General features: G+C 29.2%; 2 protein-coding genes across 5 annotated transcripts; one reads left to right on the forward strand and one right to left on the reverse strand.

The window, feature by feature from the left end:
• The first annotated feature begins 1,806 nt into the window (after window positions 1–1,806).
• Window positions 1,807–15,006, forward strand: LOC130895664 (integrin alpha-PS5-like). The gene is made up of 20 exons (XM_057803102.1): window positions 1,807–2,056; window positions 3,212–3,315; window positions 4,510–4,586; window positions 4,699–4,837; window positions 5,229–5,305; window positions 5,615–5,759; window positions 7,459–7,541; window positions 8,103–8,285; window positions 8,383–8,485; window positions 8,552–8,746; window positions 9,609–9,907; window positions 9,992–10,158; window positions 11,454–11,655; window positions 12,351–12,493; window positions 12,622–12,805; window positions 13,092–13,326; window positions 13,387–13,465; window positions 14,339–14,465; window positions 14,627–14,680; window positions 14,885–15,006. Exons 1-20 carry the CDS (start codon window positions 1,884–1,886, stop codon window positions 14,936–14,938), a joined length of 2,823 nt encoding a protein of 940 aa, XP_057659085.1. The 5' UTR covers window positions 1,807–1,883; the 3' UTR covers window positions 14,939–15,006.
• On the reverse strand, window positions 11,491–23,931 carry LOC130895665 (uncharacterized). 4 transcript variants are annotated; one of them, XR_009059485.1, is made up of 6 exons: window positions 19,093–20,523; window positions 18,391–18,596; window positions 17,009–17,308; window positions 15,790–16,931; window positions 12,535–12,632; window positions 11,509–11,644 (listed from the first exon to the last, which is right to left on the reverse strand). XR_009059485.1 is itself a non-coding variant. In XM_057803104.1 (4 exons), exons 1-4 carry the CDS (start codon window positions 23,487–23,489, stop codon window positions 18,591–18,593), a joined length of 1,065 nt encoding a protein of 354 aa, XP_057659087.1. In that variant the 5' UTR covers window positions 23,490–23,823; the 3' UTR covers window positions 18,391–18,590. The 4 variants fall into 4 exon arrangements, 2 of the variants coding, with proteins under 2 accessions (XP_057659087.1, XP_057659086.1); XR_009059484.1 differs by lacking the exon at window positions 12,535–12,632 and having other exon boundaries at window positions 11,491–11,644; window positions 19,093–19,936; XM_057803104.1 differs by lacking the exons at window positions 11,509–11,644; window positions 12,535–12,632; window positions 15,790–16,931; window positions 17,009–17,308; window positions 19,093–20,523 and adding exons at window positions 20,879–21,175; window positions 22,589–22,794; window positions 22,934–23,823.

Raw genomic sequence — 23,931 nt, forward strand, 5'->3', positions numbered from 1 at the left:
ATTCATTACTTTTCGTGAAAACTACCAAGTAAGCAGCATCGTATCATTTTCTTTTAAATTAATAGGATTGAACAATAAAGCCAGAATACGAACTTATTTTGTTGTTTTATAAACAATAGAAAGTGTTTTACCTGTTTAAAGTACTTACTTGTCATAAAAAAACACACATCCACAAGATGTACTTCAAAAACAATGAAAACATGGTAAAAGTTGTATTGTTATAAATGTACTGCTAGTTAAAATTATATTCTACTGGCCACTTAAACTCTTGTGCACATTTTTGATAGTTTTGCGTAGATATTCAAGTCTCTTCTCCCCCTTACAATAAACTAATGCATTATCAATTTTTAACTATATCATTCAGATTAATTGTGATCTCATGAGGCTGAGAAATTAGACCTGAGCTTTGTAGACATAAACTATAATGGTTTTTTTTAGACCACATAATACTCTATGTTTCGTTTTAAAAACATGCTTCTGACTCCAATATATTTCATAATGTTAAAAAGGGTCACTTGAATTTTCGTCATTTCTAGAACAATTCTTAACCACAACTTTTTATCATAACCACACAAACACGTTTTGGAAATTACAAAATAAAAAACTTAACAAAACTATCAAAAGCACATAAAAAAACTAATCATCAAACAACCTTACAAATTTTATTGTTATGCACAACTATATAAGCCAAATTCAGTGCCATCTAGTGACACGTGGTTTTCGCCAATATAAACCGTCATCTTGTAGTCTTGTAATTTTAACAATACGTACTTCCATCTGGCGGCTAGAGGTTAAAACTACGTTCTAAGGTTGGTTAATAGGGCGAAAATACGTGTCCAAAATTTTAAACATTTTCTATTATTTTTAAAACAACAAACTTAGTATTTTGGCTTTATTGCTCATCTCTATTAAAGTTTGAAAGAAAATTAACAGATGTCACCCACTTCGGAATTTCCTCGAATAGTAGATGACTGAGTATGTTACAGGAAACTACAGTGGATTGATAGAGACAGAGTGGACGCCATGTTTAATCCAGACTCGACCGATTTAACATCTGTTCTTCTCGTAATAACGCTCATAAAATAGTCATTTATATTCTCAAATACATAATCAAAAACTTTAAAAAAATAATTTATGAAGACATTCCCAATTAGACAGATTACTAGTATTGCTCTACTCCACCCTATTGTCACACATAAAGCACGTTAGTGCCTCGAGTTTTTTTCACAAGCTTCTACAGACGCCTGTAGAAAAGAACGACGCGCATGCGCTGTGTTGCTGAATGTAACTAAACTGAACCAATCTTTAATTTCTTAAAGTTTTAAATATGGGTTACGGTAATTAATATCAAATAAATATTTAAATAAGTTTTTCGACCAATAAATATTTTTTAGCATAGAAGCGAAAAATTAGTCAATTCGATTGGAAATACAACGCAAGCAAATGCAAGTCTAGTCTGTTTTGCTTACATTCGCGAGACCACACGACAGGAGCCTTATTTAGCCCACTGCATATAATTGAACTCCTCAAAGAAATGTAACAATATTAGTAAAATCGAATTTTGTATATCTTACCAACTAAATGAATTAGCACAATCAACGTCAATAAATATCATCACTCATTTATTAGTAACCTAACCAGTGCCGTAGATTTTTTATTTTAATTACCTAAATTAAATTCTAAATTCTCGATCTAAAATAAGATCTATACGACACTGTGATGGATGAAGTGAACAAATAATGGTTTTTCTGTTTTACACATTGAATAAACAAATTCTTATCAATTTCCTGTGATTTAATATTAGCTGGAGAGTTGATGATACATCCGCCAATATCGGGCATCAAGTATAATCAAGAACAATTATTTTTTTCTCTCCGATAGAAATGATGAACGTTCGTAGATGTATATTATTAACGTTATATATATGTGGGTGTAGTGTAAGAGCTGTTAATTTTGACCTTAATAAAGTAGCATATATTCAAGTAAATGAAAATGATAGAAAAGATCCTTCTTATTTTGGATATTCTCTATTATTACAAAGAGGAACAAAACCTATGTAAGTATTATAAAAAATACCATCAAAAGTGAATAAATAAAAAATAAACAATGAACATTTTCATTGAATTGAAGAACGATCATTTCTATTTTATAAAAATGTATTTCATATTATGATTATTCAACATTCGTTTGAATAAGAACAAAGAGCTTACTCTTTACAGTTTACTTCATAGTTTATTGGCTACGAAATTTCCCGCCGAAGTGATCTTCCCGCGGGAAGAAGTTGATTGGTGGGAAAATTAAGTATATATAGGTAGGTTAGGTTAATAAGTTTCAGTTTTCTTTCGATCTATCGAGACGATAACATGATATTAAAACCCGCGTTAGACAGTGTTGGTGCAGTGGTAGTGTAATAAGTGTGTTCAGTAAATAAATTTTGAGGAAAAAAACTTTGTGTGTTGGTTACAGGTGGACTCCCAAACGTATTTACCATTAAATTGTCGAACTTTGGGTTTGAAATTATATTTTAGGTTAATTGAAAATGTTTTTATGTTATTCTACATATATTATTTGGTGAGGAGCTCTACTATGGATAAATCTACTAAAAATAGACGTCAAACTTCATTTTTTATCGAAAATTATTCTAGTTTTAACCTTTTCTACAGCTCCTAAAATATTATCTTCAGTTTTTATAGTCTTATCCAAATCTTTGTGTGCTACAGGGGAACTTCCAAATGTAGTTACATGATGGGGTCGAGAAAATTGTCTAAAACTTCATTTTGAACTGAAAATTGTTCAAATTTCGTAATTACTTCTCATTTCTCAAAATACTAGCTTCAGTTATGTGATTTTGAGTTTTTACCCAACATTTATCACTTGGTGTTTTACTGAGGGAATTCCAAACGCAGTAATAGTCAATAAAATTCTCGGTTTTTGAATTCTAAACAATAGATTTAATTGATTGTGTTGTCTTTCAATGTTTTTATGTTATTTTATACAAGTTATTATAATTATAATACATTACCTACAACAGTAGCGATATAGGTTAGGTTTCTATTATAAGGATTTTGTTTACTTAACTCCCTAATGGCTATAAATAAAAAATTTATTGTCAAATAACCAAAAATATTGAGACATTTGTAGTAGTATAGAAGTTTTCCAATGCCTCTAGAAAAAAAATTCCGTTTGAATTCAAATGGGTAATTATTTTCAGAGTTATAGTAGGATCTCCGAAACAAAGTCAACAAACCGGAGGTAGTATATTTTCATGTGACGTTTTATCGAATGAGGGGTGTACTAAATATAGCACTACAATCGGTAAGTACGAACTTTTTAAGAGTAATAAACTATTTTTAATAATGTAATAAGAAATATTTAAACAAATAAAAAGAAATTATTTACTACTTTCCTAATCCGGGGTTTATATTATCTGTTAATTTCAAAATAAACAAAACAATTGCATATAATACAGACCGTTGCACTTGATCAAATGACGTTGGCAATTCTACCAACTACTTAAAATGTTCCTAAATTAATATAACGATCGTGACACGAAAAACCACGAACGACCCAAACTTTACATTCAATAATTTTGATATTCGAGACATGAGGTTCGTATTCAAATAAAAGAAATGTCATTATATTAATACTTTCATTGTTATTGTTTTCTGTAATTTTAAAATTTTGTATAGTTTCGTGATTCACTGCCAAAATCACGTGAGGTGGATTTCTAGAACTCATTCAGAGTATACTGTAATACAGAATTGCCATGTTTATTCGAGCTCCAGCAAGAGGCAATTATAATATATTTAAATTTGCTATATTATAACGAAGCAACTATAAATAGGCAAATTTATTAATAATATTTGTAAGAAAAATTATTAAAAACTGGATGAAATTATTATAACTAGTCATAATTTTTTTCTTTTCATACGAATTCATCACATTTCGTAATATAGTTAAAACAAACTAGAACACCTGGCAATGTTGCATCAAAACGTTCAAGTGGTTCCTAAGAACAGAGATAACCAATGGTGTACGACTAAATAATAAAGAGAGATAGCTGCTTCACATAGAAATATCAACCATAATTACAAATTCTGATCTAATCGTTGGATATGTTCGCGATACTGATTTTCGTAATTTAAATTTAGTGAAATTTAGTACTAATTAGTGCTTTTGTGTTAATTTATTAAGAATTGGATATTTTATTGTATCTTCAAGTAATCAACATATTCGTACAGTGCCGTATTAAGCTAGAGATGGAACTTAAAAGTGAACTTGTATTATTAATTTGTGCGGTATCTATTCATAACCTACAAAACACATCGAAATGCTCGTTGTACGATGATATGAATAATTAATTTATGATATGATATGAATAAATAATTTAATCTTGAACGAAACTTCATACATTCCACGTTTATTATGACGACGATTTTTTGTCGGTTTGAATATTTTTGGTTATAACAGCGTTGCCAAGTGGTGTAAATTTCCGTTAAATATTTTTAGACAACAACGGAACATTTAATGGTAATTTTTTTGGTGTCGCGATTGACGGGGAGGATGAGATTGGAAAGCAATTTGTTGTAAGTAACTTATATTTTCGATCGGAATTTAGTTGTTTCACACATACTTTATTGACATTTATCACTAAAATTGAGAACTAGATTTAAAACTTAGAGTTGGCAATTTTTTAAGGCTTGTGCTCCAAGAAAAGTTAGTAAAGCAGGCACCAGTACCAACACTAATTATTATTTGAGAGGTTCTTGTTTCCTCCACACAAATTCGTCCCTAACGGGAATCAGAGGAATTGAGTTAAGCCCTCTAAAAAAAGAAAGTAAGTTTTTTCTTTAAAATGCATCATTAACTTTTTTAAAAGTTTCAGTACGCCCCTGTAAAACACCGAATAACATTAAAACTTGACAAGTTTTTGCTTTAAAATGTATAAATAAACTTTTTAAAAAAATTAAGTACGCCCCTGGAAGACACCGAATAACATTTCTAAGAACTACGTGAATAATTAATAGTGTAAATAATGCAGCCGAGATCCTATTTCTATGAGTCTTAATATTATTATATCTATGGTCCGATTACGTCAATCATTTCGGATTACTTTCAGATCAAAATACCCAATCATAGTTTCCGGAAATTGTATAAAAAATATACCCCCGCTACTCTTTTTGTAAATGAATATGTTTTCAAATATGTCAGAACGTTTTTATTTTTAGATGTAATCGGCTTCGGATATAATGAATATTATTATGATAATGCGTTTGGAGAAGCAGGCATCGCTATCAGTTATAAAGTGAGTGGAAAGTTTTTATCATTTTTTTAAGCATAAAGAACAATACTAAATAAACTTCTGAGGCATCTTTTAGATCTCGAATATATTCGCGCCGTTTTAACAAACGTTTACGTCATACGGCACACATGATTATAAATTCGAACAACGTTGCCGGACTTTGAAAGTAGTAGGGAAATTTAGGGAAGGTGTTTAAATTAATATTCATAATCATAAAAGTATATTTGCTACTTTTGTCAAGTAAATTTCCGTTAAATCTACACAATGTTTACTTTTTTTAAAAATATTATTGATTTATTTATACAATTATAGAATAGTACGACGTTAATTATGGGAGCAACAGGTATTAAAAATTGGAACGGTGCTTTGGTTATTCAATCTCTTATTTATTCACAATCACATTATTTTATACCCAAAAAGGAGAATCCGTCCGTGGCCGAAATTTATAATTATATGGGTGAGTTAGTTTGTTGTACTATAAAATCATGTATAATATCCTTGGAACTTCCTTTTTTATCGTATTTTTTATTTAAATTGTTTTATTTTAACATATTTACCACGTTGAATAAATGGGCAAACTTTAATGCAAACTGGGCATGCAGTTTGCAATATATTTTGAATGATTTCATTATACTAGATTATATACAGGTTGTTTCATAATTACTCAACATTTTCAGTTGTAAAATCTTGTTTCTGTTTTGATTTTTCAAATTATTTTGTATGATTTTGTTTATTAATAACAGTTTTCCAATTAAAAACTTCAATTCCAAAGTTATTTTCGTCATTTGAAATGGTTTAATTTGAGAAATGTTTTTCGTAACATCCCCTGTATACTATTTTAAGTAAAAATATCGAAATCTTTAATTATGATCGTAGAATTTCGAAAAAAAATTCCATTCCTACTAAACCGATGTCTAAAATTACGAAAACATGAATGAAATTTCGATACTAGTTTATATACAGGTCGTTTGAAAGTTACTTGACATTCTAAGTGGGAAAATCTTGTTTCCTTAGTGATTTTTTCAACCATCGTATATGATTTTGTTTACAAATCTCAGCTTATCAATAAAAAGTTCAATTCTAAAGTAATTTTCGCCATTAAAAATGGTTTAATTAGAGAAATGTTTTTCGTAACATCCCCTGTATACTATTGTGAGTTAAAATACCGAAATCTTTAATTATGATCGTAGAATTTCGAAAAAAAATTCCATTCCTACTAAACCGATGTCTAAAATTACGAAAACATGAATGAAATTTCGATACTAGTTTATATACAGGTCGTTTGAAAGTTACTTGACATTCTAAGTGGGAAAATCTTGTTTCCTTAGTGATTTTTTCAACCATCGTATATGATTTTGTTTACAAATCTCAGCTTATCAATAAAAACTTCAATTCTAAAGTAATTTTCGCCATTAAAAATGGTTTAATTTGAGAAATGTTTTTCGTAACATCCCCTGTATACTATTGTGAGTTAAAATACCGAAATCTTTAATTATGGTCGTAGAATTTCGAAAAAAATTTCCATTCCCACTAAACCGATGTCCAAACTTACGAAAACGTCAATGAAATTTTGATACTAGATTATATACAGGTCGTTTGAAAGTTACTTGACATTTTAAGTGTGAAAATCTTGTTTCTTTAGTGATTTTTTCAATTATCATATATGATTTTGTTTATAAATCTCAGTTTATCAATGAAAATTTCAATTCTAAAATTATTTTCGACATTAAAAATGGTTTAATTTGAGAAATGTTTTTCGTAACATCCCCTGTATACTATTGTGAGTTAAAATACCGAAATCTTTAATTATGGTCGTAGTATTTCGAAAAAAATTTCCATTCCCACTAAACCGATGTCCAAACTTACGAAAACGTCAATGAAATTTTGATACTAGATTATATACAGGTTGTTTCAAAATTACTTGACAATTAAAGATGGAAAATTTTGATTGTTTCGAAATCCAGATTGCTTGATACTGACCAAAGTCGTATAAAAAGGCAAACTTCAAAACTATTTACAAAAAAATTAAAAACATTTAGAAAATTCACTATTATGAGTTATTTTTATTATTTTGAAAATTGCAAATTCACTAATTTTCATTCAAATTTGATGCAGACTGATATATTGTAAAATGTTATTTTACAACTATATTTTAGGTTATAATGTTGGTTATGCGTATGTTCGAAACCAACCAATTATGTATGCAGGAGCACCTAGAGCCGAACATTTATTAGGAAAAGTGAGTGAATAATAGCCTTTTATGTAATTTACAGCTGCATTTATTACTTTCAAACGAATACAATAGTTAAATTTCCAAATAATTCACGTTGTCCAAATATCAATACAATTCAGGCAGTTAACCACTTCAATTGGATACCCTGTATATAGATAAAAATCACTGCAATATCTGTTAGTAAATAGAAACATTGATCAGATCGATATCGAAGAGTAGTGTAACATCTCTATCTCTTAGTTAATAAAAAAATTCTCGATCAGATCATTTTAGAATAAAATTGCACCCATCGTGGTTCCATCTGTTAAGAAATAGCAACGTCTTCATAGATCGATTTGGAAGAGCACTGTAATATATCGTAGCTCCACCTGTTAGTAACTAGAAAAATTCATTTGTCGTGAAAGAATACTGTTATACCTCGTTGCGCCATCTGTTAGTAAATAGATAAGTCTATTTCCTGATGAAATCTTTTCGGAAGACAACTACGTGCTATATTATGTTACCAGGGGACTTCCAAAATTACTCAAGTATTTTGTTTGTTTTTAAGAATAATTGCCGGTATTTTAGGTGAAATTTTTTCACAATTCTAAAGAAACAAATAGTTTCACTGGAGAAGAAATGGGTGCTTATTTCGGATCGGTAGTTTTAGCTCAAGATGTTAATAACGACGGTTCAGATGATTTGTTTATAGGTGCCCCAACTGCAGCTGGTAATTCTTTTGATGAAGGATGCGTATATTTCTACAAAAACGTAAGTACCAATCTATGGATTTCAATTTCGTTTTTATCCATCGTATTTTTCATTTCATTCACTGAATTATTTCGTTTTTGTCTTATATTACATTCAGGCTTTGAGCACGACTGCCAAACTTTTTGGTAAAGGTAAAAAGGGTTCTAGATTTGGGTCTAGTATAGCAGCACTTGGTGATATAGACCTGGATAAATTTAACGGTAAGGAAAATATGGAAATAAGTGCAATTGATTTCATTTATTAAATAAATTAATGCGTTTGAATAGATGTTGCTATATCTGCACCTTTCGAAAACGATGGTAGAGGTGTTGTTTATATATTTATGGGTTCAAGCGAAGGTATAAGAACCACTTATAGTCAAAGATTGGTACCATCTGATTTTCCAGGAAATCATTATCCAATCAAAGGTTTTGGAATTGGATTATCAAGAGGAAATGATGTTGATGGTAATGGTCACAATGGTAAGTAGTAAATAAACGACAAAATATATTTGGAATTCTATTTTAAGAAATATTCCAGAAAAATTAGTTCAATTGAGCACCTCCCAGATTCATTAGAAACGATAGAGAGTTGGAAATATATTTAAAACTGGCAACGTTGGCTAACTAATACTCAATTAATGGAATTTTGATAGTCTAGTCAAATTTAACAAAATATTAATTGATAATATCAATTCTTAAATTTCATTTATGATGTGCGCACTTCTAATTATTTTTCATAAGTTTTCTCTACGTGGAAAGGTCAAATTTTATACTAAAATATTATATTTTCTAAAATCTTCTCAAATAATAATGTCGAATTTATTATTATAGAATTAACTTAATTAGCTAAAAGTAAAACGCAATTTTACTGAACTATAATTTAAATTTATATAGACGCGGGCCAAATCGAATGCGTATGTTTTTAAGACGGTTAGTAAAATACAATACGAAGGTCAAATAACTTTATAAGCTGGTTCTCCACTTATGGAAAATTGATTATCTCTTTTAAACATTAACTCAATTCCTTCTCATTTTTTACGTCTTAAATCGACTATTTGTTAACAGAATAGGTTGAAATGACCAGTTTTTCGTCGAGTAACTGACGTGGACAATATAAAATTCGTAACCATAGGTTAGTTGTCAGTTTTTCAGTGGAGACCCGGCTTAATACTCGTCGAATCTGAAGGTGCGCGTGTTAATTTGTGTAATGGTTACAAAATAACTTGAAGCTCAATTATTTTTTTTTGAAACTCAAAACTTGCATATTTAGGCTTAGTACTGATAAACGTTGGTTGTTTAACAAATGTTTCAGACATTTTGTTTTACGTGTCGTTATTTACAGATCTAGCAGTAGGAGCTTTTAAGAGCGGTCACGTTTTATTCATCCCTACAAAATCAGTTATAGATTTCCGAACGATTTTACAATCGAATGAATCTTCCGTATCCTCACTCAGCAATCAAATCACAATCAAGTATTGCGTAAATTACAAATCGAGAAGTAAATTGAGTAAAATTAAATCGATTAATTTCCAATTCAAACTCGATATGGATTATCGCGTTGAGGGACCCAAACTTCACGTTGAAAATGTTACGGTGTTGCCAGAAGTAATGTTATGTAAACAACGAGATGTTAAATTAATGGTAAGCTTCATTATATATGTATACGCGAAATTTGAGGGATAACGACAATTTGTTAATAGTTCATTTTTCAAATTTTCATTACAGCAATCTGACATAAATCCTCTCATATTTTCATTAGAAACGAAAATTCTCAATGATAGCATTCATGCAGCAGGTACTTTTGTATTAGATAAAAATATTCCTTATTCTCACGGATGCGGAACCGATGATATTTGTCAAACTCAAATTATGATTGAGGTAAAAACAAATACGTAAGTATCAATTTTGTTCTTAGTTAAACAAATACAATAAATTGTATCCGACAAATTCAAACACCTGACAACACCGCAATTGATCTAACGACTAACAAAAAATCAATACTTATAATCAGGACTTAAATCGATTTAAACGATTAGTTTCCCTCTTCGTCTAATTCTTGGATTTTATAATTTCCTCTCTCACTTACATAAGCGGTAACGAACATAGTAGACTGAATATGTCGTCCAATCACTGCAAAAAACAGTTGCAAGAATAACAGCAGAGAGTACTGTTTACGTTATATGCAAATTAACGTTGAAGTTGTTATTTTATTTATTTTTTTTTTCAAGAATTATAGTGATTGAAAATTATAAATTTATTAGTTGGTAACATAGATTGTAATAAGTGCGTATTAATCTCGTGAAAGAAAAAAACTTTCCGTCCAGTTTATGGTACATTATATACCGTGGTCTATGCTTCGAAAATTAGTTTTTAATTATTCCAAATGTGGGTTTATTGTTGTTTAATTGAGGTGAGTAAATGAATAATTATTAAAAAGCCTAATAAGCCGAAATTAAAAACACATTTAATAATCTTTCGATTAATCTAATAATAGTTATTTATTATACAAGGAAAAAAGTACTAGAATTGTATAATATACAATTTTTTTGTGATGATTTAATATTGAAAAATTATATTATAACAATATTCAAGTCGGGGAATTATCGAGGTGAATTTGAATTTTTAAATTAGTAGGCTATGTTGTACTTGATAATTAGACCTGCGTAGCTAATGAAACTTTTCAAGTAATCAAAGCTGTCAATTTAATTTTGTGATTTGATTTAGAATTGTGAACTTGTGATTTTTTTAAGCTATTTTCAAAACTATAAAGTAAAAAATCTAGTTTAAAAGATGCGGAATATAGTATTTTTGCATACTAATACTTTATTAAGGCCGTTTAACATAATGGGATACAACGTGCAATGAAAAGCATGCGCAGATGAAGTCAACTGATTGTTTCATGCAAGATCAACTTGTACATAGGCCCCAAGAGCAAGGCCACTGAACGTAGTTTTGTTATTTTCATTTTTTAACCGGTCAAAAAATATTGAACAAAATTTTAGGTTAGGAATTTGTTTACTTTTACTAATGAAGTTTTTGTTAATGGCAGCCATGATGCAATATTTTGTAATTTATTGAACGTTACCTTGTACCATGTTAAAAGGCTTTTATGCGGGTGGCAACGTAAAATGCGGTGTATAAATGAATTGTTACGTAAATATTGAAGTTTTATTTTTTTAAATTATAGAAACAACATAATAGTTGGACTAACTAAAACAATAACGGTGAAAATATACGCAGAAAATGCGGGAGAACCTGGATATCAATGTCAAATATTCATAACTGCACCAGACAATATTCAATTAATGGATGGTAGAAGATGCAAACATGAAAATTCAACTTTTATATGCTCATTCGCTGCTACATTATTCAATTCAACTGAAAAAGAGGTATATCTATAGTATTGTTTTTGCTAGGGGGTTTCTGTAGGGGTGTGTGGATTCTACATTCCAATTTATAAACGTAATTAACCTAAAATAAGATAAACTACAATGTTTTCATCCCCTTCTAACGATTTGAATTCGATATTTTCGTATCTCAAGTCCAAATTCCCCTCCAATAGAATTGGAGGGTTGTAAATGTCATTCAAAAGGTGTTTCCATGTTACAAAATGTACATTGAATTAATTAATTGTTCTATTTTGTGGTTTCCCACTATATTAACATTATTTTCATTATTGTCAATACATATGTATACAGGGTGTTTACTAATAACAAGCGTTACCAAATGTATCGGTTCTGCAAAAAAGAATTTCACTTACCGTTTTTAATTGGCAGTATATCTGAATGGGGTAGGTAGAGGAAATTTTCTTATAGGAAAGATTAATCATAATTTCATACAAGAAATTACTTTTGGTACTATTTTACACCTTGTATATATACAGCTTTATTAAAAATTTATTATTATAGTTTCCGTATTAGTTTCCATACTGTATATTTCAGTTTAACAAAAAATAATACGATTTTTTTTATATTTCTAGTATTTGATGTGTGTAACATTCATTATTGCGTTAATTTAATACAGGGAAAGTCAAAATGTAAAATAATACGATTCGATTTTTTTTTTGAAAGAAACAATTTTTCAGGTAATTTTTGACGTTTCACCTATACAACTAGATATCGACACTGTAAATACGACTTTCAAATTAACGTGTTTAGGTGATAATATGGATAACGAAGAAACTTTAATTTTATTGGTTACAACATTGAATTCACCTTATATTGAAGGGTGAGTGGTTTTCAGTTCTTTATTCCGAAACTTTTACTTACAATTTTGACATACGGTGACGATTCGATGTCTATCTAAATTCGAACAATTTTAAACATTACAAAATTACAAGTGTTTTCATCATTTAGGAAATCGGATCCTGAAAATTACGAAAATTACGATATTAGTTCCACGGATGACGCTGATATTGATATTCTTCATACATTCACTTTAGGAAATTTTGGTCCGTCCCCGGTAAAAGCGGATGTTTATTTGTTAGTACCGCAAAAGAAATTTGCAAATATTGATTTGTTTCGTTTTGTCGAAGCTAAGGTATATATGAATAATTTTTATTATTAAATTTGATTATATAAATAATTATAGTAAGTCCCTGTGTAATGTGCAAATTTTTTTTCGATTTTCGACTTCAGGAAAATTGTTTTTAGACCAAAATCATTATTGGATACAATCGAAATAGTGTTTTTCAGTATTTAGTTTTAATTTTAATTTTTTTACCAGACTATAAGCGATTATATGGTTCGCAACGTTGCCAATTGTTGCAACTAAACTTCCTTCTCCCATCTACTAACAAATGGCAATTGTTTTGTTTGATTTGTAGCAAATTTTGAGAGGACTTGAACTACCTTGTACTTTAAATAGCAACGTTGTAAATAACGAGAAAAATTACGAAATGACTTCGGTGGTGAGGTCGTCGTCAAATAAAACCGTTTACTTTGATTGTTACGAGAAAGACGTTAACTGTTTAGAATTATTTTGTGACGGTGATTATTTGTACAAATCTACAGAGACTGCCAAATACACTTTGAAAATTAAAACCAACACTAAAATTTTAGGTAAATAATTAACTGTCTCTCTATATGTTACAATGTTAATTGTTTCAATAATTATTCCAGCTGAATTTTTCAAAACTCAATCGGCAGATAAAAATATCCTCGCCTTCGTTTCTTCGGCTTTTCTTTACAACGGAACACGGTAAGTTATTCCAATTTCATCTCATTCATCATTTTCTTCATCTTTCATTCTCACCAATTTGTTAATCGTTTTATATTTAGTTAATGTGTGAATAAGCAAAAATACGACTAATTTAGAACCTATATCCGCCATCTTGTATGTCATTTGTAACGTTTTATAAGTCAGCCATCTTGTATGTCCGTTTGTAACGTATTATATGTTAACCATCTTGTATGTCAAATAGTTTTCAAAGTAAACAATTATTCCAAATTTTTAAATAAAACACCCTGTATTTTAGTAAAAAAACTAATTTCAGTTAAATATCAATTTTTCAATCTCGAGATTCAACACGTTTCAATTCAATTTCAATATTTTTATAAATATTTAAACTAAACCAAAACTATGGATGATTACAGAATTTAATATTTTGAGGCGCAACTTTTGAACGTATCCGTTTCCGTGACTCAATTTGTTTAACAAAAATTGATAAAATGCCAAGATTTTCGAAGATTAAATTTGGCAACGCCGACGTTTAGATGACTGACATTGCTTCTTTCACAGCAGCTGACTGCACCGAACATATCCGATTACAACGCGGAACCGCTCGAACGCTGGATTGGATTTATTTCCTGAATACAGGTCGAAACAAAATGTTCGGTCGTATAATTATATTTTTGGAAAACACGTGAATTCGCAATTAAAGGATGATTGTTAGCTAATTGAAAGGATAATGTATGAAAAGTTATTTCCTGCGCGATGGTACAAATTATTTGAGAAATTTTTATTTTAAAAACGATATTGTCGTATGTAATTTTTTATGAACTGTAAATTTTTTCCTACGAGTACGTATTTGGCAATGTTTTGATTGTTTTCGATTTTATTTTTTGTTTTTAGAATTGAAGCCACAGCCACAACATTGTTATTGAATGCCCATACAACATACATACCCTTATGGGTTTACATTGTGGCGTCAGTTGTTGGTATTTTGCTATTAGGTCTAATAGTTTTCATTTGTTACAAGGTAAAACTATTTTCTCAATTCTCACAATTTTATAATTCCACTACATCTAGGCAGGACCGGCTCCAGGATGGAGACGCGTTCGTAACAATACTTTATATGTATAATTGTAATTTTCAAATTCCGAATATCCCTCGTATGCAGATTTTTTTTTTTCGTTTCAGTGTCATTTCTTTGATCGAAACTTCAAGGAAAAACTGAACAGTGAACGTTTAATGGTGAGTCAAATTAAGAAGAAAATTTTCCATTTTTAATTGTATAACCAAATTTTTAACCTCCCTGTAGATCTGATATTTTTGTCACCCCTAATCTCGTTCGTGGATCCTTCCTCATGTACCCATTCATATTTCTATTTTTAATTACACGAATTAATATTTCCCAAGCTTGGAATTTGAAAATTTACAAATTTTCACTTTTTATAGGATCAGCACATCGAAATGGATGATCAAAATGGAACAGAAGACGGAAAATCATAATTCCTAATATGTTGAGCAATAATTTTGTTAAAACATATATTTCTATCAATAAAATCAATTGGAACTTATTTATTCGTGTTTTATTCAATTTATTTCAGCCACCCTGTATAATATAAACAAAGTAACTTGTTTGCCACCAACTCCACATTCTTTCGAGAATTAATTTAAAGATAAGTACTATATGTCAACTGTCATAAATATGAAGTTGAAAAATAGCTTTGTTCGTGGTAGAGGTTCTGAACATGCTTTGTCATCAGATCCATGCGCATTTTGAAATTGTACGTTCGCGTTGCTAATAAAACACGTTCAGGAGTGTTCTTGGAACAAAGATTTCTAATTACGAACGTGTTCTGAATACTTTATGTTAAGATTCAGTTAAAAAAGTAACAAGGCCTCTAGTATAAATCATTATGTAAAGATCAAAACGATTTATTAAAAATACGTTATCCTGTGATATCAAATATTACAGAAAAATTAGATATGCCATAGAGCATAAGAATGTCAATACCTCGAACAAAGCATGCGCATTTGAAACGTATAAGACAGAATATATATCATATATTTATTAATAAATTTTCTAGTTCTAAAAGTTATCTAAATGTGTAATTAACTTAAAAATACGATAATTAAATTTTAAGGTAAGTACTAAACATTATTTGTCCAAAATTACAATTGGTCTGATGAGGAAGCTTGAAAAAACAAAAAAAGGGTAGTAAACAACGGAAACCAAACGAATTGACACAAAACATAAATGATTTACTTTCACTCTAAAGTATTATAATTAAAAAATATTTACGAACCTAATAATTTTATTTCAATTAGTTCGTTTAATAAATATATTGAACACTTACTTTGCTATATAAAACATTCCAATAAAGTTTCCCGGGAACAATCAATAAACACAGAAATTATAACATATTGGCAAAAATATTAGATTATGAAACTCGAGCATTAAAAATATTTCACACATTCGCAAAAGATACTTATAACACTTTTAATTTGTTTAATTTTATATTCACAATTTTACCCCTCAGAGACAACGTAAAATAAAATCATAGAATCAAGTCGAACGACTTCTGTCTTTTGAACTGAAGGTTAAACTACATCGTTGCCATGCTGCACAAAAATATCATATTTTGATAAAGACTAAAAGAAGTCGACACGTTAAATTTTCATCAGTCTTTAAAAAATTATAGAAAAAACTAATTTTAAATGAGAAGAAACCTAAAATCAACAAGCTTTAGTTGCATAAACATTAAAAGGTCTAAGAAATAAAATTAAGTCGACATATACACAAAATGTTTATTTGACACTATTGGCAACGCTGTTCTAATCGCGTTTCGTTATAAAAAGTAGTTTAGTTATTAAAAATGGTAACGTTGCCGGTGTTATAAATTTTCTACTTACTCTAATATATATTTTATAAGATTAATTCTAATTTTTGATGAAATTTTAATTACTTCATGAATTTTACTTACTAATTTAATAAAAAAATTATATATTATAAAACTGTCGTCTTAGGATAGATGAAACAGTATGTTTTGAGAGGAGTTTTTCTAAATGATTTTAAAAACTGGTAAAACCGGCAGCGACGCAATAATCGAATGGTGCAGAGAATACTTGGCGGGAATATTAAATATGTATTTTGAATCACGTGTAACTGAATTTTGTTTTTTACATCATTAAGTACACGGAAAGTTAAAAAAGAATATTATCAGAATATTATTACCAACAACTGCATCTGTTATTAGTAATTGAATCCAATGAATAATTAGCTTCATAAAGTTTATTTAAATCCACATATTAATTTGTATTATTTATTTATTTTTTATAAAATAAATGTATTAATTTATAAAAATTCGTTTTCATACAAATGTCTTGTCAAATCTGTTCCTCGTTTTCTGAAGCCCTCGGTATTATACATTTCTAATTTTCTTTTCTCTTCCATTTTATCGTCTTCTACTTTATCCATAATATCAGACAAATTTATGTTCTGCAATCAATAAAGGAAATAAAACCCGGATGTTTGCTGGTCATCATCAAATTTTTTTACAAACTCGTAAAACTTACATCAGGAACTTCCATATTTTTATTCATCCACAATACAAGTCCCATTAAATATCCAAACGCGGTATTTTCTCTCCATTCTTTTTTCAAATCTTCGAAAGAAAATAAATTTTCTATATCACACTCATATTTTTTGTAAGTCTCTTTCAAACTATTGTAATATATAGTGAGAAAATGATCTAATTTATCCAGGGTGGCTTTTGCAGCCCCCGAGTAGAAAGTATATGTTAAATCCAAAACTGGTGAACCACACATGACCATTTGAAAATCGAGTAATTTAATGTCCTCGATTTTTTTCGAATCCTATAAAATACTGGCATTAACCTATAATCGAAAAATATGTCGAAGTCTTATAGGCGAAAATCACGTGTCACTAGATGGCGCTGAATTTATTAGATCAAAATTTCTAATAAAACAACAAAAAAGAAGAAGAAAACGTTTGACCGTAATTCGAGGCATCTACGTTGCCAAATTTAATCTCGTTTTCTTGAGGGTTTAAGCTATTTAGTTAATATTTTTAAATACATGATATATTAAGATTAGTTCGTGAAGATCGAATTAAAACAATTTTTTAAAATATTATTTTAATAAATTGACGTTTTACATCGATTTTAATTAAAAAAAATGGTTGAAATAGGAGTTTTAAATTAATGCGTCTCCCTAATCTTCTATTTTAGAGAACATCGAGAAGCAAAATAATGAAAGTTCACTTTATTACCGTAATGTTTAAACAGAATCGAAACGTAAAAAATAAACTTTTATGAAAACACAGTAAATGAAAACCCTATACAACTTTTGCAATGATGGAATTTATTACAATACTCTACCAGTAAAGGAATGTATTTAAAATTTGGCAACGTTGTACCTCGAGCTACAGACATACGCTCCGTACAACTACTAATAAGTTTGTAGACGATAATTTCAGTGTTGCCATATTAAATTTGGGAAATTCTGTAGATTTCTATTAGAACTCCGTAAAACCTTTAAAACTATTGAGAGATTCGCGTGTATTTCATCTTTTTAAATTGTTCTTTTTGAATTTTCCATTAAAATATCTTAGATCATGAGTTATACTTACGTACAAACATAAAACAAGTAACCTCATAAATATTTTAAAATAGAGGTAGACTGAAATTATATTCTATCGCTACCTCTACCTATTATTTGTAGTATTTTCATAAATTTTTGGAATGTTTTAAATTTTATTCTGTACTCGATAAAAAAAATGAGTTGTTTTACGGAAGAAAACGTAGGTATAGCAACATTGTAAAATCGAACTCTTCTCAACATTGAAAATGAAGTGAAGTGATATTTGTGGGTTATGTACGAGAAGCAAATGGATTATAATATAAATATATAAATTAAACAATACATATTGAACTTACGTTGTATTTAAACATTAAGTTATTACCCCAACAGTCTCCATGTAAGATAACAGAAAACGGGCTTTTGTATGTGATGTTGTCAATGAATAGTTGTGGACCTTTTTTGATATATATCTCAATTTTTTTGCTAAGTTCTTGTTCACCTATAGTATCAAAGTGCATTTTTAAGATGTAACAAGCTCCTACAATTGCTTTTGCCATTATACCTATAAAAAAGCGAAATTTAAAGCAAAATTCGCTTTTAAGTCTTGAGCTTTTCTAATCAGCTGCGCAGCCGTGAACTTTTGGATTTACCAATGTTGCCATAGTTTAAGATCTTACTCGAATCCGAAGAATTTCGAACTAAAATTTTTTATTACTGAAATATTTTTATCTAAATTTGAAGCTTTTCGAAACAATTGTATATTTAGAACACGTTTTAAAAATTTTATCAACAAATGATATTTATTTACATAAGATAAGAAAAAATTTGTTTTGTTATCCTTTTTATCACAAATATTATAAAGTTTTATTGGTAAAATAGCATTTTATACAACTCTTTTAAGGGATAAGAAGAAATTTTGTTTCAGAAAATGCATCGCAAGTTTGGCAACACTGTAGCAATTCCATAATTTCGTCAATGTTATTTAACGTTGAATTAATTCGAAGACAAAATATTTTAATCTCAATTTTATCTATAATCGTATAATTATGAATACGTACCATGTTCTATCATCTTCTTAAAATTATTATTGAAAGAATTTGCCAATTGCCAAAATTTTTCTTCTTCGTGTTGTTTAAATGCTAATGAAAGTGCATGATACCTTCCGTATAGCTTAAATATTTTTTCGTACATTTCATCTGTGAGTGGAGTTTTTTTCGGATGCACCTCGTAATTATCGAATTTCAAATTTTCCAAAACGAGTTTTTCTTTTCCCCTTTCCTTTGTAGTTGCCAAACATTTCGGTATGTTACCGAAACGTTGATTTTCTGGGTAAGATTTTTGAAATTCCTCATAAATCGGTATAACCTTGGTGTAAAAATTAATTTCATTGTAATAACTATTCGACATGAAATCCTTGGTAATTTCCGATGAACTTCTTAATACTTGTTTAACGACAACATGGTGTTGTTTACCTGTATTTTTATTTCTTAACGTTAGAAACAAGATGTCTCCCATGTAACCTTGGCCTACGGCGTTGCCGCCATGATTTACAATTTCGAAATTTCCTATTCTGTCTCCTACGGCTTGTTCTAGTATATCTCTGATATCACTAGGGATTGTGTCCGCCATAATACACTGTACACTATTATTTCTAAACATCAACTGTTTCCTTTATGATTATATCAATCATTTATATTAGATTTGATTTGAAGGTTATCTTGAATAATAGTATTTTAGAGTGAGGACATCATTTTTATTTACCATGCTAATGCATTTAATATTTGAACTGATACTAAACGAAAATTACACTACACCGATGATTATAATGATAAGTTTTTGTATTATACAACAATTGATATTTAAATAAATATTTTAGAGTACGATCTATAAAATTGATGGTCCGTATTTGCATATTTTAATTTCATTATATAAATTTAATATATTTGAATACTAAAGAAAATAGGGCGTCTCAAATTGTATCTAATAATATTGCTGTAGAGAAGATCTATATACAGGGTGATTTTTTAGTATTATTAATAACACAAATTCATAATTATAATATATAATAATATGAAGTTTTGCCCGAAATAATAAAAACAATGGAGTGAAAAGAGAGAATCGGCTCCAAAGGAGGCAAAAACTTTCCATCATTGACTATCTAGAAAAAGGAAAAACTATAAACTTATTACAACGTTTGTTGGGTCAGGTACTTCTGGAACCATACTCGTAGTTATCTCCCTCACTGTTTAAACGGTTTAGATCGTATTATATATACAAACCAAAAAAGTCCCTTATAAAATTTGTTGTTACGAACCACTCTGTATATATAATAAAAACTATGTTTGAACAGAATTGATTTTATTTAATCACAAAAAATCGTTGTCATACATATGTCTTATTAAATCAGTAGCAAATTTTTTAGAAACCTCACTGTCTTTTATATAATATTCATCGTTATATTTATCCAACATATCCGGTATATTAGGCACCTGTAAATAATCGGAAAATACGAAAATAAATACTGAATCGTGTCTGATACGTGACTCAGTTCACGCGGCAGCAGGGGCAATGTTCTGTCTCCGTCGCTTCCGTTTATGTCGAAATCGTGAAATTTATTAATTATATGTAAAGAATAATAACAAAGAAGAATCAATTTTTTTTGTTTATATTAATTAGTTCTGCTACCAGAAAATATATTTCATAAATTGGTACAAATGCCGACCGTATGAATATTAGACATAAGGTTCATTTCTACTGCCATTTTGATTTGAGTCATATGATTGTTGACGTATCAGTCACGTGTTAGAAAAGTTTCAGCCTTTAGGAGTAAACTACGATTCTTACCTCGTTTTCTATGCTTCCATCAAAACTTATAACAAGACTCATCAGAAATCCGAACGCGTGATGTTCTTTCCATTCTTGTTTTAAATCTTCGAAAGAAAATAATTCTCCTATATCACAATCGTATTGTTCAAGGTTATTTTTCACACTGTTATAATATATAGCGAGGAAATGATCTAATTTATCTAAAGTTGGTGCCGAAGCTCGTGAGTATAAAATGTAGGTTAAATCCAAAACTGGTGATCCGCATATTACCATTTGAAAATCTATCATTTTTATATCTTCAATTTTCTTTGATTTCTATAATTTGTGAAATCAGTTTTAGTATCGTTCATGTTTAATAAGAATTTGTAACTACAACGGTTTTATTATTAGATCGTGTTTTAATACGAGGCGTGATCAAAAAATTTTATTTTTAATAGACCCTTTCTAATGAAAGATAAAGTAAAATTACTTTTAATATATTATGTATGTAGAGTTGGATAAAATGATTTCTGATTTAATCAGTATGGAAAAGATTAATTGGAATTTCAGTTTGACAAAATCAAGTATGACATTTTTATATAAATTACATTTGGAAAACCCTTCTTTGTCAAAATTGCATTTGGAAAAGCCATTTTTTGTCCACGTTTATTTGAGAAAGCCTTTTTTGATAGAATTTGACTACAAAATGCTAACTTCGTTCAAAATTAATTCCGTCCAAGTGAAAATTGGTTTGGACGAGTCATTCTTGTCAAATTAAAATCCGGAAAAGCCAATTTTCGCCGAAATTAAATTTGGAAAAGTCATTATTGGTTCAAGTTGAATGTGGATGTTATTTTTTGAGAAAATTTCAATAAAAAAAGCAATTTTTGCCCAAAATTTCGTTTGGAGGAGCCTTTTTTGTCAAATTAAAATCTGGGAAAGCCAATTTTCGCCGAAATTAAATTTGGAAAAGTCATTATTGGTTCAAGTTGAATGTGGATGTTATTTTTTGGGAAAATTTTAATAGAAAAAGCAATTTTTGCCACAATTTGGTTTGGACGAGCCTTTTTTGTCAAATTAAAATCTGGAAAAGCCAATTTTTGTTTAAATTAAGTATTAAAAAGTCATTATTGGTTTAAATTAAATGTAGAAAAGTAATTTTTCTACATAATTTGAATGGGAAAAAAAATTTTTGCCCAAAATTTTATTTGGACGAGCCATTTTTGTCCAAGAGAAATCTGGAAAAGCCAATTAATGCCCAAATTAAGTATGGAAAAGTCATTTTTGGTTCAAACTAAATGCGAAAAAGTTATTTTTTGACAAAATTTGAATGAATAAATTCATTTTTGTCCAAAATTAATTATAAAAAATTGATAAACGTAATTTTTTGACAAAATTTGAATAGAACAAGCAATTTTTGTCCAAAATTTAGTTTGGAAGAACCATTTTTGTCCAAGGGAAATCTGGTAAAGCCAAATTTGTGCCAACTATATCCAAATAAACAATTTTTGACTAAATTAAAGTTAAAGAAACCATTTTTGGTTCAAATTATGATTGAACAATCCATATTTTGTCCAAATCCCTCTGAAATAAAAATATTAACACGAAATTGATTTAAAAAAGCCATTTTTGTCCAATGTAAATACAGAAAATCAATTTTTTGCCAAAACCAAATTTGAAAACGACACTTCTTCATGCAGTAATACGAGAAAAAAAACCCACAAACTTAACCATTAATTCCAAACTTACGTTGAACTTAAACATCAGGTTACTAATCCAAGAGTCACCGTGTATAATAACAGAGAATGGACTTCTGTATAATAAACAGTCTGAAAATAGCTTTGGACCGTTTAAAACATATTTTTCAAACTTTCTACCAAGTTCTTTTTCACCTATAGCCTCTAAGTGTTTTTGTACTTCGCAACATGTGACAATTATGGCTTTCTTCAATATTCCTATAAAAAGAAAACTTTCCTTACGATATTTTTAAAGCTGCAAAAAAAATCATATTCGTAAATTGTTGTGAAATATATTCTAACCTCAAAATATCGTTAAACTACCATAAATTACACAAAGAGTTGATAATTGCCTTACCGTGATCTAAAAACTTCTTGAAATGGCTACTAAAACAACTAGCCAGCTCTGAAAACTTCTCTGGTTGATACTTTTTAAATGCTAAAGAAAGCCCGTGATATTTTCCGTACACTTTAAATATCTCCTGGTACATCTCATCTGTCACCGGTATATTTCTCGGATACATCTCGTAGTTATCAACTAATAAATTTTCTAAAACAAGTTTTTCGTTTCCTTTTTCTGTTGATGCTGCCAAACATTTCGGTATGTTGTCGAAACGTTGACTTTTCGGGAAAGATTTTTGAAATTCAATGTAGTTCGGTACCAGCTTAGTGTAAAAATAAATTTCGTTGAGGTAACTGCTCGACATAAATTCTTTTGTATTTTCCGAAACCGTACTCGATGCTTGTTTAACAACTACGTTTAATTTTTCGTTCTTATTTTTTAACGTTAAAAACAACATGTCTCCCAAGTAACTCTGTCCTGATCCTTTTCCATCGTCCTGTTGAATCTCAAACTTACCAATTTTTTCTTCTAGAGCTTTTTCTAATAATTCAATAATATCTGTCGGAATCATTCCTGCAACTTATCCACACACTAATTGCATTGAACTGCATCAATTTCAATATTCAACATATTATATAGTTCACAGTTATCTTGAAGGATGGAATTTTTTTGCATTGCATATTTGTTTACTTCTTACATGTATAACATTGAAATTTATCGAATTCATATTTAAAAAACATTTTAAATTGGTTTATTCATAATTTTATGATATTGCAGTCAACGCACGTTCACTGAGATAACACAGTAAAGTTGATAAAGTTGAATTATTCCATATATCACATGGTTTGAAAACAACTTGTTTTAAGTGATGATAAATACAATTTAAACTCATTTGCAATAGTAACATCTAGGTTATACCAAATTAAGCCCTATTGCAACTTCAAACAACAAGAAATCAATTCCAGCGCCTATTCCGAACGAAATATATGAAAGTTGACATAATACAAATAAAT

Source organism: Diorhabda carinulata, chromosome 6 (genome assembly GCF_026250575.1).
Source record: "Diorhabda carinulata isolate Delta chromosome 6, icDioCari1.1, whole genome shotgun sequence".
NCBI lineage: Eukaryota > Metazoa > Arthropoda > Insecta > Coleoptera > Chrysomelidae > Diorhabda > Diorhabda carinulata.